This window comes from Chinchilla lanigera, unplaced genomic scaffold, assembly GCF_000276665.1.
Source record: "Chinchilla lanigera isolate Chin_1 unplaced genomic scaffold, ChiLan1.0 scaffold00032, whole genome shotgun sequence".
Lineage (NCBI taxonomy): Eukaryota > Metazoa > Chordata > Mammalia > Rodentia > Chinchillidae > Chinchilla > Chinchilla lanigera.
The window spans coordinates 4,603,086-4,618,461 of record NW_004955433.1 but is presented as its reverse complement, the minus strand read 5'-3'; the positions used below and the strand labels follow the sequence as shown (position 1 = coordinate 4,618,461).

The following is a 15,376-nucleotide window of genomic DNA, read 5'->3' as shown; positions in this document are numbered from 1 at the left end:
CACTACGCTTATGCCTCTTTGTAATTGAATAAACTTGAATATAAACTCTATACAGTCAGTTTCCCCATCCAGGAAATGGAAAAATAATATTTACATCCACCACGATCAAACACATTGAAACGTATATAGCATTCTGCAGTTCCTGGCACATAGTAAATGATACCTGCAATATTACTGCTTACTATTATGTCATACACAAAGTATACTCCCATGAGTCTGCTGTCTGGTTTTCACACATACAAAAGCTTTATGCATCTAGTTACATATATCAAGAAACAGACATAAAGAGAAAGACGATATGTAAAGTATATGTGGAAAAAGTAAAAAAAAAAACAACAACAACAAATATAGAAACTAAATTCTAATTTTAAAAATCTGTTCTATCTCTGTCTCAGTTCCTGCGCCCTTAGTGAGGCTTAAACACAAGGCCTTACTCAAATTAGGCAAAGCTCAACCACTGAGCTATATTCCCAATTTATTTAAAGGGTATACAGTACTTATTTTAAGTACTTTAACCTCATAGACATGAAAGAAAGTAAAGAAATCACACTAAACATCACTAAACATCTTGACTAGAAAAATTCTTATAACAGATTTATGTATACTAGAAAGAATCTATTGTATAATACCTGCCCTTAAAAGTAATACTGATACTAGTGCAAGTCATTGTATAAATGTTTTTAAGTCAGTAACTGAATATTACAAATATAAAATATATATTATATCTGTTCTGTGTTCTCAGTGAATGTTCATGAAATGTACGCTTGAGAAAAGGAGCGATCGATGTCAGGATCGTGTAATCCTGGAAGAAACCCTGTTGACCCATTTCTTGAAACTCTTTCATGTTGCTGACTGACCACTGGAAATGCTCTTCTCCAGCTACAAATGGAGCAAACTTGTTTGGAATCCATAAATCAAATCTGTGATTACATTTTAAAGAACTGTCTCATTAAATAAAAACAAATAAAAGGAATTTATCAACTAAACAAATTAATTGAGAAGGCTGACAAGTTTGAGAACAAAATACTGTATTGTGGAAGATATCTATTAGTGACTTGAAATATTTTTAAAGAGAAAAGAAAAAGAAAGTAAAAGAAAGAGAGATGGTATATATATATGTGATTGGAATACAAGCATCTTAGATTTCCTGAATTCAATTATATTTAACTTTCTCTGTTAACTTATTAAATGATAAGTAACCAGAAATTATTAGACTGTGAAAATATTTATCACTATACTGGTAAATGATTAATTCAATAACCTGATATTTTAAAAAGGGCAGTTTGAAGGTCTCAAATTTAGTTTAAAACTTTAATTCAAGTTGATATAAACAAGAAACTACTCTCCATAGACTTATTTAAATCATTCTATTTCTTTTATCAGATCTTTTATCTAATAATTAATTGCAATTAATTTAAGACAGTGTAAACTGCAATCTTTTCCCATAAGGCACGATCCTTACAAAGTGTTTTAGGCTCTTTCCATGAAGGAAGACCTCCACAAATTAGATGTAGATGGAATGTACCTCAAGTAATAAAGGACACATACAAAAAGCCACCACTAAAACTTTACTCAATGATAATAACTTGTCTTCTAATATCAGGAATAAAACAAAGATTGCCTATTTTTCCATATATTCAATATAGAACTGAAAGTTCTACTCAAAACAGTTAGGAAAAAGAAATAAAAGACATTCCAATCATAAAGAAAGAAAAACTATCTCTGTTTTAGTTGTTATCTTCTACATTGAAAAAAAAAAAACTATAGTTCCACCAAGAAAATATTAGAACTAGTGAAAAATGTACTAAATTTTCAGTATATAAAAACAAACATACAAGATCAACTGCATTAGTATAGACTAACAATAAACTATCTGAAACAAGAAATTTAAAAATCTCATTTACAATAGCATATTAAAATTTAAAAAATAAACTTAACCATATAGGTAAAACATCTATGTATTAAAAACTGTAAAGTTTGGTAAAAAATTGAAGAAGACAAAAATATATAGAAAGAAATCCCATGCTCATGGATTACAAGAACTAATATCCAAATATTTACATCATATCACTTCAAGTGATCTATAGATTCAGTTCAATTCTTCTCAAACCTGTAATGGCATCTTTTATATATATAGAAAATAAAATCTTAAAATTCAAATAAAACCAAGAAAAGATAAAAACAATCTTGAAGTAAAAGACTAGAGCCATTGTAATACCTGATTTCAAAATATACTACAAAGGTATAGAAATCCTAACAGCATCAGACTGCCACAAAAACAGACATAAAAACTAATGGTCCAAATCAAAGAACCTAGAACTAGACCCACACATTTGTGGTCAACTGATCTTCAGTGAGGTACCAAGAACACACAATGGGTAAAGGAAATTTCTTTTTAATAAATTATATTGGGAAAATGAGTGTCTGCATGTAAAAAAATGAAATCAGATGGTTATGTCCCCCTAAAGACAAAAAAATCAACTCAAATGGAATAAAGATTAAATTTAAGACTTGAGGCAACTAAACTGTTAGAAGAAAACTTAAAAGTATGGCATTTACTGGTCAGGGCAACAAACTTTTGACACAATCCCAAAAGTACAGACAATAAAACCAAAAAATGGACAAATGGGGTTGCATCAAACTAAAAGGATTTTCACAACAAAGGAGCAACCAACAGAGTGAAGAGGCAGTCAACAGAACTGGAGACAATGTTCACAAACCATTTATCTGATTAAGTATAAGGAATTCAACTCAATTGCAGGAGAGCAAATAATATGAAAATAGTCAAAAGACCCCAATAGACATTTGTCAAGAAAAGCATACAAGTAACCAACATGCATATGAAAAACTGCTCAGCATTACTAATCATCAGGGAAATGCAAATCAAAACCACAGTGAGATATTAACTCACACTTATAAGAGTGGCCATTATCTCCAGACAAGTGATAACAGGCGTTGAGAAGAATGCAGGGGAAAGGGATCCCTGGTGCACCGCTGAGAATGTAAATTGGTACAGTCACTATGGAAAAGAAAATGGAAGTTTCTCAAAAAACTCAAAATAAAATTATAGTATGATCCAGCAGTCCTACTTCTGAATGCATATCCAAAGGAAGTGAAATTAATATGTCAAAAAGATATCAGCAGCTGGGGATTTATCTCAGCAGCACAGCGCATGCCTGGTGAGCGCAAAGTTGTGAGTTCAATTCCTGGTACCAGAAAAAAAAAAAAAACAAATAAAAGGATATCAGCATGCCCATGTTCATTGCTGCATTATTCGTGAGAGCTAAAATATGCAACTAAGCTTGGTGCACATTGATGGATGAATGGATTGAGAAAATATCAGACACACACACAAACATAAACACACTGAAATATTATTCAGCCTTAAAAAAAGAATATCTTATGATTTGCAGCAACAATGAACCTGGAGACATTATGCTAAATATCCAAGGTACACTAAAACAAATACTACATGGTTCACTTACCTGTGAAATCTAACAAGTCAAACTCAGGGAGAAAATGATGGCTGACGGGGGATGGGGCTTCAGGATGAGAGAAATGGAGAGATCTGCTCAAAAGTTACAAAGCCTCAGTTATGCATGATGAATAAGTTCTAATATACAGCCTGGTGACTATAATTAATAACACTGTATTACATACATGAAATTCGCTACTGTAGGAATTTAAACATTCTGGACTGTGAGAGAAAAAGGGTAGTTGTGTGAGGTGATGGATATGTTAATTATCTTGACTGTGGTAATCATTTTTCAATGTATTTGTGTAATAAAAATCACATTGTACACTGTAAATTGGCACAATTTTTGTCACTCATATCTTAATAAAGCTGGAAGGAAAATCTCTCTGATCATCAGTTCCAGCCCTGGAAGGTCACTGAAGACTCTAGGGTCATGATGGCAAAACTTACGGAGCTTTCAGTGACACCAACAGCCATGGCAGTACACGTGGCACAGTCACTCACCACTGCTCTAGGCCACTCAGCCTGGATTGAAACTCCAGCTCCACTACGTACTAACTGATTTTAGGCACATTTGCTTACATTTCTGTAAGTCAACTTCATCATTCATGAAATGGGCTTAAAAATTAAATGCATCCCTTTTAAAAGGATTTTAGTGCTAAGTGTCTGAATGGTAGAATAAGTTCAATCACTTTAGCTATTTTTATCATTAATTTTAAAATGTGTGAATGTAAGAGGAAGTATAAACAAACATCAGGGATGGTCCATTGTTAATTCACAGTGAGAATTGCTTATCCAATAGATCTTTAAGATATTCTAAAGAGTTAAGTCTGTAAGATGAAAAATTATTACCAGCATAAAAATCAGCATTTGTTATGGGAAACAATTCAGTAAAACAGTAAGAGACTGTTTTAAAAGTATCTACTGGTTTAACATCATGACAATAAAAATATAAGAACAATATAAATTCTTAAGAATCTACATCTTCTTGAATTCTAATGAGGGAAAGAGAACTGGAAATAAGAACAACATAGATGAACAGAGACACCAACATCAACATGTCTGATGACTACTATTAATAAAACACAACTGTTCAACATGGAGGTAAAAGACCAGAACAGTCAAGCTTGGCAATCTGAAGATTAATTGAAGACATAAAAGTGGGTAAGATACGAAACTGCTAGAACATAAAAAAGATACAAAAACAAAATACCTTTCCTTTGGAAAGGATCCAAGTTAATACAAAGAAGGGAGACAATACAGCAAAATAGCAGACCTCAGTAAGACTGTAAAAAAATGAGAAGTTACAAGGTAATAAAAGTCAAACAAAGGGAACACTTTTAAGAAATGGATAATCCCTCTGTTATTAAAGACAGCAACAGAAGTCAAGCAAAAGAGGTGATGCAGGTAGGATGAACTTGACATATTCAAATTTGCCTACAAAGAAATTGTGAGTTATTATTCAATGAATAAACAAAATTTAGAGAAATTAAGACTAAAAAGATATTATATAAATATTCTAAAGAAATTGGCTCATGTATTACCTGAACTGTCATTAAGTAGATTTGTCTGTATAATTTTCTCTATAAATTTATTTAAGCTCAAAAATCTTAAGATCTATAAGTATGACAATGACATTATGTCAAGTATAAAATAGTTCATTTAAGTGAAGGATATGTTGGCTGTTTTGAGTTAGAGTCAGCTGCATATGTGAACAGGTACTTATTAATACTTGACAAGTGAACAATGATGCAAAAACATTTTTTGCTAGATACAAGATGGATGGGTGAATGGATGGATGGATGCATGGGTGGATGGATGGATGGGTGGATGCATGGATGGATGCATGGGTGGATGGATGAGTGGATGGATGGATGGGTGGATGCATGGATGGATAGATAGGGAGATCTGATGGTCTTTGAAAATATCAACCTTATCTGTAATCACTTGCTTGTTGAATACATGAGTGTTAAAGAGACAGAGAGAGAACAAAAGGGGCAAAAGAAAATAAAATAGAGGGCGAGGGAACAAGGGAAGAAGAGATGAGCACATAATCTCAGTGATGTTAAAACATCCAACTAATTAGCAGTGAACATCAATGACATACGACTTTCAGAGTCAGTGAGTGTATTTGAAATATGTTTTAAGATAACCATATCCTTAATTTAACCCTTCATCCCATGAAATAACAGCTCGCCATGAGTCACAGTCTTTGTACATAGATCTTACTAGGAAAATATTACATTTGAAATTATTTTTCAATAACAAGTTCTACATAAGCATTTATTTTGAACCCTAATAAGGTTCTAAACATGAAATAAAGACAATTATCTCATAAAAAATAAAATAGAGAAGAGTTCCAGTGACAATATTCATACTTAATAGGAAATGGGGTTAACAAGAAATTGAAACATCTTAAAAGAAGTAAGAAGCTCACATACGTATAATCCTAACATGCTGGGAGGCTGAGACAAGGGAATTGCAAGTTTGAGGCAGCTTGGGAAATTTAGGAACTTATTGAGATCTGTCTCAAAATTTCACAAAAGGCCAGGGATACTGCTCAGAGTGAAGGCCTTGGGTTCAATCTTTATTATTGCCAAAGAAATGCAGTAAGCTAATTAAACTATATATTGCATGGAATAACAGGGTATCACTTATAGTCCTTACTCCCCAGATCTAAGAAATAGCACAACTTTTAGATAAAAGTTTAGAGTACAATCATCTTGATCAAGCTCATGCAGCAGAAAATGGAAGCTTCAGAACGAAAACTAAGACAATATGCTGTGAAACGTTAAACTCCAATCGTACAATAGAAAGAGATGTGCTGCTGCTGACGAAGATCAAGAGTGTAGAGTGGAGGAAAACCAGCCCCTACCCAGGCCCCGACATGCAGGAATTGCTGACCAGTGGCCTGGATCAGAACCCTGAACTCTGAGGCCAGGAAAAAAGTCTTTCAAAATGAAAAGAAAAGTACATTTGTTGACAAGTGACACATGAGGAAATTCCCTCCTAAAAGATCAATTCTATAAGAAATACTAAAGTAAATTATTAATATAGAAGAGTACACTACCTTATAGAAATGTGGATCCATTTATACAGTAAAATTGAAAAAAATAACAGAAATTAGAAATGAGGGGTAAGCCCAAAGGAATTTTTTCTTATTTGTAATCAGTTAAAGTACTGCTGGGTGTGGTAGTGCACACTGGTAATCCCAGCCCTTGGGAGGCTGAGGCAGGAGGATCACTGTGAGTTTGAGGTCAGCCTGGACTACCTGATGAATTCAGGCTCAAATGCATAGTGAGAGCCTGTCTGGAAAAAAATAGCTGTCTTCCATGAAAATGCTAACATTGTCTTGCAGAATTTATAACAGGCTTAGAAGTAAAAGAGAAGACCAAGCAGCAAAAAATGTGGAGAGAACTATACCAGTGGTAAAGTCCTTACATCCATGAAGAGGTATAACATTATTTTAAAGTAAACTGTTACATATAAGTTAAACATGAACTGGATAAACTGTTTAGCAACAACTATTTTTTAACAAGATGTTTGAAAAAGTATAAATAATAAGTCAACAGTAGAGATTATTGTGGACTCATTTTTTAAAATTCTAAATTCTAAAGACAAGGGAAGAGAAAAAATGGAAGAAAGACCAGACTGGACACATAGAAAACAGTTAACAAGATGGCAGATTCAACTCCAACCAAATCTATAATTACAAAATATAGATAGATGGTCCAAACATACAAATGAAATGTGATGACAGTCATGTTGGTTCTCAAAAAGCAAGATATAAATAAATTATGTCTATGAGAAATCCATTCTAAATATACACAAGTTAAAAGTAGAATGATGAAAAAGTATCATACAAGTACTCTATTTTTAAAAAGTTGAAGCCTGGCGTGGTAGCTCACACCTGTAACCCCAGCACTTGAGAGACCAAGGGAGGAGAATCCCTGCGAGTTTGAGACCAGCCTGGGCTACAAAATGAGTTCAAGGCCAGCCTGAATTACCTAGTGAAACCCTGTCTCAAAAAGACAAAAATAGAAAGATAAATTAATTAATTAAATAGTTCAGTAGTTATATGAAGATAAGAAAAATGAAATTTCAGGGAAAGAAATTTTGCCAAGGGTAAAGGTTATATTAAATGTTGAAATGAGTTCATCTTTTTTCAAGGGGAAATTAAAAATATCAAGCATATGCACCTAACATCAAAATATGTTAATCAAAAGACAAAAAAGAAATTCATAATTGCAGCTGGAGATTACAACATTCATCTCTAAGAAATCCCCAGAATAATCAGACAGCAAGGCCACAGATGGCACAAGCAGCACAGAGCGGGTCAGACATCGAATGGAGCCCTGTGCAAGGGTAGTTTCCCACAGGGCTTCTGTGTGCACGGCGGCACTCACGGATCACTGACCTGAACATCTGACTCAGATGGTCACGTGTGGCAAGGGGCACTGCCCCCACCATGAATCCCAAAGGACTGTGGCAACCCCAAGCTCACCCGTGTAATAGTCCTGACTGCAGCTGCAGTGTTATTCTTTGCTAGAACATGATAGACTCAGAAAGAACCCCTGTAGCTGTCGATTTTGAGAACAAGTTCTTTCTAACCTAGTCAGGAAATGAAGTCAAAATCATTTTTCTTTCGAATGGAGCAACCAATAACATCCACTCACACTCCACCTCCTATCCTCTGTTATAACAGAATCTGGACCAGCTGGAATCCCACAGAACACTACGTGGATTAATTTCAGTAGTGATCCGCATGGATTGGGAAGGTTAAACAAAAGAAGGAAAGTTCCTGGCTTTACAAGATTCATGCACTCGACAAGAGGACAGATACATCATACAAAAGATTTGTGGACAAACCAAAGCTTGTGCACTAACTCACTGCATATTTCCTGGAAATGCTGATCTGCCAAAGATCACAACTGCGTGATTTGGATTTGAAAGCTACAAACCATATGAGAATCACTTCTTTAAAATATGATACTTAAAACTAAGCAAGAAGTTGAAATCATTTCATAGAGCACTTATATATAAACTCTCTCATATAACTCAAAGTCTATGGTACTCATTTTGATTATAAAACTTTATCCAAAGAAAAAAGGAGACAGGATAAGTCATATTACATAAAAAATTTTGACCTTTTATGCAACTTCATCCTCACAAAATTAAAAGGATAATTTGTCAATAAATAGTTCCATTTCTTATTGATTAAAAACAAATTCCAGGAAACAAGCGCATATTCTATGAGAAAGAAGATGCTAACAAATGATAAAATGACAAGATTGATCAATATAAAAAAGTCTGGGGACTTGTCCAGCTTTTACATTAAGAAAATCCCCTGAGGAATTTGAAGGCAGAGTATATATCATTCTTTATGTTCCATCATTTTATAACATATATTTGACTGATGCTTTGTATTAAGTGCTCTGAGATTGTATAATAAAGCTGGACAAATTTTATTACCACATTTTATGCAATAAATGTGTATTTTTGTGCTTGCAGAAACTGCTAACTTTTGAAGTTCTTTGACTTTTAAGGCACTGATAATAGAATACATGAAGTCTATGATGTCTGTTAAACAAAACAGCATTCTGCAGAATTTAAAAATATAAAAAAGAACCTTACTTTAAATCACCATAGAGGTCGTCTTCATCGGGCACAGAAAGACCACAGTATCTCTGTACATTCAAGACTTGAAGCTTATAACAGGCCATTTCTTATGGAGATTTCCAAAGGGTCATCACATAAGGCACCACCAGGGCTACTATGTCTTCCTACCATCTTTGTTTCAGATGTTCCTCAGTCAGAGATAGTCATTATCCCTGAGCCAGTTCAGAGAAGGCTAAATTTCTTTTCAAATGGTGCAAGCTGATCTAAAGTGAGGAAGTTGATATTCACACAATCCCATCCAGGAAAATGTCCAGTCTAAGGGTTGACTCACTTAAGATAAAGAGGTAAACAAAAGGATTTGTGAAGAAGCATTTATCACAGAATCAGGGCAAAATAGATGCACCCATCACAATCTCCCTCTTTGTTTTACCTTTAAGAGTCAAATTATGAATCCTAACTTAAGAAGAACTTTCTTGTTTTTCAACTTCCTCCTCCACTTTTTGTATAGCTGTGGATTAAACCCAGGGTCTTATGCACAACAGGCAAGCACTCTACTCTGAGCGACATCCTCCGCTCCCCAAATTCTGACTGTTGTACACATAAAGGTGTTGTCGCAGTACATATGATTGCGTTTATTGTCCTCTGTAGTTATTGTCTTCTTTATTAAGATGTCACATAATTCAAATTTTACTCTTTTACAGTATACATGTTAATGTTTTAGTATATATACAAAGTTATGCAATCATCCCTAATATCTAATTACATGTTTTGCCGCCCCTCCAAAAAGAAATCCCAAATCCATTAGATTTCACTCTGCATTCTTCTTTCCTTCTAGCCCTTGCTAACCACGAATCTACTTGCTTGCATGGATTTACCTATCCTGGCCACTTTACATAAATAGAACCATGCAACGTTTTCTCTCTGGTGCTTAGCACATTTGTGTCCCCTAATGTTTTCAGGGATTATCCTATTCCAGTGTTGGAGAACTTCATGCCTTTATCATTGAATAATAGACAATTATACTTATTTTCCACGTTTTAAAACATTCATTTGTTGATGGACATCTGAGCTTGTTTCTACTCTTTGACTGTTATGAATAACGCTGCTACAAATGTTCATATTTCACTACTTAAGTGGACCAATGATTTCAGTTTCCTTGGGTGCACACTTAGGAGCAGAATTACTGGGTCGCATGGTAACTCCTTTTTGAACATTTGGATAACTGTCAGACTGTCTTGCATTTTCCGTTCCCACTGACAGTGTAATTTCCTCCATTTGTCTCGTCCACACACTTCTTGAGGACAGGAACCTAGCTTGGGCTCTATGGCATATCCAGAGCCTGGCTGGCATGGTGCCTAATGCAGGATGGTTTTCTATAAGTATTTGTGAATAATTGAATAATGGATTTTTTTTTTTGCCTTGTGAGACCTCCTTTCATCAAAATACCTCCTCCAAATCTCCTTAACTTTCATCTCTCCGGACTGTGGAGCTCTGCTGTAAGTAAAATACTTCTGGATACCAGCACTTCTTAAAATGCATGTTCTGATTGTTGGACTAGAAGACTGATCTAATTGGATTTCTCATCTGCATGTTACAGATGTTAATCCAAGATAGTATGATAGCAGAATCAAGGGTTTCTGAGTTAGTAGCTGTTCGCTCAAAGTTGGTTGTTCAAACATTATTTCCAAAGTTACCCTCCCACAAATATAAGCGCTCATCACAGTTGGCTCTAGCGCGCCCTCTGCTGGCCCTGCCATCAGCAACGCTAGTATGATCCCCATGGGGAAGAAAGCACAGTGGCTCCCACATGGGGCAAGAGGCAGCATATGGGACCCATCCTATTACAAAGGCAGCCAGAGAAGATCCGCAGATGAAAGGGTTCTCCTCCGTCCTAGGAGCTCGGGTGGGGATTAGCCTCCCATGACTGGCACTCAAGTAGCCTGATGACTTCCAGCTCTGGCCATTTAAAAAGATCATTGCATAAAAGAAATACTCACTTTGATCCTCGAACACAAAATGGACATGTGACAAGAACGGAACTTACAGCTATAGCTCCTTTTGCTCTTGTTATGCAACCAACTCCCCTTGATATGAAGCAGGTTATATGTCTCCTACGATCACATAGGAATGAACATAAATTCCATGGAAAAACTTCACAAGCATCTTTGCACTTTGGCTCCTGACCAGTAGATGTGAATTCATTCTCACAGGAAGCCATGACTCCCTTTGATGTTTTATATGTGACACATACCACTGTACTCATACTATTTGCTTCTTTTCAAACTTTTGCTTCTTTTCAAACTTTTTTTCAAACTTTCAAACATAGGCACTCAGAAGGAGTACCTATGTACAATAAATTATTGAACTTTTATATCATTACCTATGAGGAGTAGAATGCTTTTTGAAGGATGTCCTGTCCCTAATCCCCAGAACCTGGGATTATATAACACTACACACCTACAGGGACTCTGCAGATGCAATGGAGGTGATAGGCCTAGAAACAGAGACAATCCTGGATTATATAGGTGGGCTCAGGGTCATCACAGAAGCGGCTACAGGTGCTGTCACTGGACAAGTTGGATACATTTCAAGGATGAGAGGGTCCTGACCTACTGTTGCTGGAGGAGCAGAGGAGACAGCATGAAAAGCAAGTAGCCTCTAGGAATGAAGACCAACCTCCAAATGGCAGCTGATCAGAAAATGAGGACCTTGCTCCTCCAGTCACAAGGACCCTAATCAGGCTAAGACTCTCAGTGGGAGAGGAAGCAGACTGAGCCTGGAAGCCTCCAAACAGGATTCCAGTCCCGAGGTGTACTGAGCAGAGGACTCGGCCGAGCCACACGGTATGCACAGAACCGTGAATAAACATAAGCGTGCTGTGTTACGTCGCTAACTTGGTGGGAATTGCTGCGAAAGCAATAGAAAATACATGTATCCCCACATGCCAGTATGTTCAAGTCTAATCTTCTATGACTGAAACACAGTGATCCCTAGAATGGTCATTTAAACTTGTACACACCCAGGACCAAGTCACATCTTGCTACCAAATGTTATTATTAATACTGAGCTCATGGGAAATTGCTTGTTATAATTACTGGGTACTATAAAGATGTTATGTAAGAACTGTATATGGATACCTACATATTTATCCTCTCCATTATACACAACTTTGCAGAATTACACAAAGGATTACTTTGCCAGGTCATTTCAAAATTGTCTTCCTATTTGGTGCAGTTTGCTTTAGGAATACATCCCTTTCATTATATAGGTAATATATTTTATTAGATTCATATTTTATATAACCTAATATTAGCCACATTAACAAAGGCCAGTGGTTCAGTTAAATGAATCAACATTTAGACAGCTATGAATGACACATAAATCATTTTGGAAGCCTCAAAAATACAAACTCTAAGACAACAGTCACTCCATTCTTCTAGTATGTAAATGCACACAATGGGTAATATTAGTTCCTCTTACAGTAGTATGATACCATATTTTGCTATTTATTTATATTTCTTAAATTAGCAGCTCAAAGTTGCATGTGGCTTTACTGCAAGTACCCTGCATTTCTTCTCACTCCTCACCTGTTGAACACATGCTTCAGGACATTCCAAGTTTTATCTGCTCCAGCCAATGTTTCTAAATTACAATAAGGCCAAAATATTGATTTTTCTAGAGGTTCTAGAATATAGCAAAATCTGGATTTGGAGCATAGAGACTTACTTTTTCTGAGTTCTTTCAGCCAGTCTTGCAATCTCTATAGCTGCCTTTCTTGCTTCGAAATCTTCCCTTTTCAGAATCTCTCCAGTCCCCCGGTAGCCTAGCTCCACCAACTGGCGGGCCAAGCTTTCATCCTAAGAGGAAAAACCAATCAGTAGATGCTTTGGGAAGTTAGATATATTCTCCAGTGTACACTAAGCAATTCATTTAAATGACAAATTCTAAAATGTGTTATTTTAAAGTGATACAAGAACTATTGGACATGGAAACATGAAAAACTATCGTTAACAATATGTTTATCCACATTTGACTTGTTCTTCCACATACCATAGCTATAAGATGAAAAAAAAAGCCATCAGAAAAAAAATAACAACTAAATTTTCTAAGGGTCAGAAGACAAAAGTCTGTGTTTTTAACCAGTTTATAAGAACAGCAGTAGATAATTAATAAAGTATCTTTAAAACAATAAAATTAGAGACAATAGTGTTCATAGAAGAAAGACTTTGAAAATCAATTACACCAAAAAAGAATTGAACCACTTTCAGAAAGTTTCAGACTTACTTCCTTGAAGTCAATTAACTGATGACACAGAATTATAACTTCAAATACAGCTAAAGAAGAACAGATGAATTTCCTACTTCACCAGAAAGATATTGTTTCCATATAATGTTGGTACTTATAAAAGCGGAAAAGTAAACACCCAAGAAGATAACCACAAAAAGCTTCAAGTTGAAAAAGAGAATTTCCCACAGAATTCTAAGCCTTTCATGTTTTAGTTACTTTAAGAAATTCCTCTTACATTTTTGTCACTTACATGGCATCCTCAAAAAAAGAATATTTTTCCCATAATTTGAAGAGGTACAATTTTGCATGGAGTTACTAGTATAAAGTATTATATAAAAATGTTTATATTTAGTAATAGTAATTATCATCTTCAATAAAACACAAAACATCTGAACTATAATAAAAAGCTTATATTTTATTATTATAGACCTTTAATCAGTACCTCACTATAGACTGCATGAACCATATAACAATTCAATGAGAACACTTAATAATACTTGGTTAATAATCTAGTTAGCCCATAGAGGCTATTTTAAAATCATAACTATTCTAACAAAGCCCAATAACTTAGATACTAGAAACCTGCTGCTTTCCTTTGCTAAGCATTAAAAGCAAATACTGAACTCCATGGAGCAACGTGTATACGTCTGCCATCTATTACAGCGTGAAGCACCAGGCCTTGCGAGGCCTAAGGCTATTGATTGGCCTTATTTCTGAGCTGGTCTGCCTAACTGACTTCGTGGCTGTACTTTAACGTGAATCACAAAATTGAGCAAATACCTCCACCTAGTGGAATTATTCCTTAACAGAAAATGCACCTCAGGCTTTGTTTTACAACAGTGAGATAAATTTGTGTATGGATTTTGTAATATACATTCATTACAAAAAGCAAGTTTGTAGCAAGGACTCAGCTCAGCAGTACTGTGGGACTCTTCCATGAGAGTCTAAGTTCCTTGAGGTTGATAAAATCTTGCTGTATTCATTTTGTATACTGAGCAAATTCTCCCGTGTGCCTTATCTAGATTACACGAAACCATCTGAATAGTTCCACAATCAGCAATGCCAATCTATATTGCAACAAATGAGCAAAGTTTATAGAGAAAACAAGCAGGAAACCAACCTTGGTTGTTTCATCTGTAATTTTCATACTTTAATTAACTGCTGGAATCAATGACCATTGCTCCACTAAGATACAGTGTTGCTTACATCTCTAGAAGCTGTTAGTTAAGAGTAAAACTGACCCACAGAGAGCACTATGCCTAAGATTAGCCCAGAAATCTGAGGTTTGCAGGAATTTGATTTAAAATGATATCTTGACTTGCAATCTAATATAACTTTTTTCCCAACTTCACAACTTACGTCTTCAAGTGCTACAGAGAAAGTCTCATCTAATGCTAAATATCACCTCTTAACAGTTAAAGCTCCCAGTATCCAAGAGAAGTTTCCCCCAACTATAAGGCGGGTACACCTGAGTAAGAAAATAAAATCAGAAGGCCCTTTTGAAAGTTTGTTTTTAAAAACTGCACAACCTTTCTGCACCAGAATGCAGAAACATAAAATCTATGACAAATAGAAAGCTAAGGGCTATGCACCCACCTCACAATTACAGATACTACTAATTTCATTTTCTCTTTCCTTCTTTATAAAAGTAACATGACTACTGTAGAAAAAGTCATGACATAATAGGATAAATATATCATCTGTATGATACATCACTCGTGGTATTACCAATCAGAGATAATCACTGACATCCTTGGGTACAGTCAATCAGCCTCTGCTCATGACATGTGATTGGGTATGTTCGATCTCTTCAAACACGAATAAAACCATGTTTTCCTTTCGTTTGTGGTACTGGCGACTGAACATGGGACATCACACATGCTAGAGAATTGCTCTACCACTGAGCTACATCCTCAGCCCACAAGCAGAATCATGCTGTGCTAGACTCTCATGGCCTACTTCTTTGATATTTAATTACACATCTTGGGCACCTTT

At 35.5% G+C, this 15,376-nt stretch overlaps 1 protein-coding gene across 5 annotated transcripts in view; it reads right to left on the bottom strand.

Annotated features, from left to right (window-relative positions):
* LOC102025938 (chromosome unknown open reading frame, human C4orf22) overlaps window positions 1-15,376 on the bottom strand; it is a 576,439-nt gene that overhangs the window by 539,558 nt on the left and 21,505 nt on the right. For all 5 annotated transcript variants that reach the window (XR_001234746.1, XM_013516245.1, XM_005388219.2 and 2 more), the window contains exon 2: window positions 12,821-12,951. Coding sequence is in view for 4 of the 5 variants with exons in the window: in XM_013516245.1 (XP_013371699.1) it covers window positions 12,821-12,951 (131 nt within the window). In the remaining variant the exon portion in view is untranslated. The remainder of the gene's footprint in view (window positions 1-12,820; window positions 12,952-15,376) is intronic.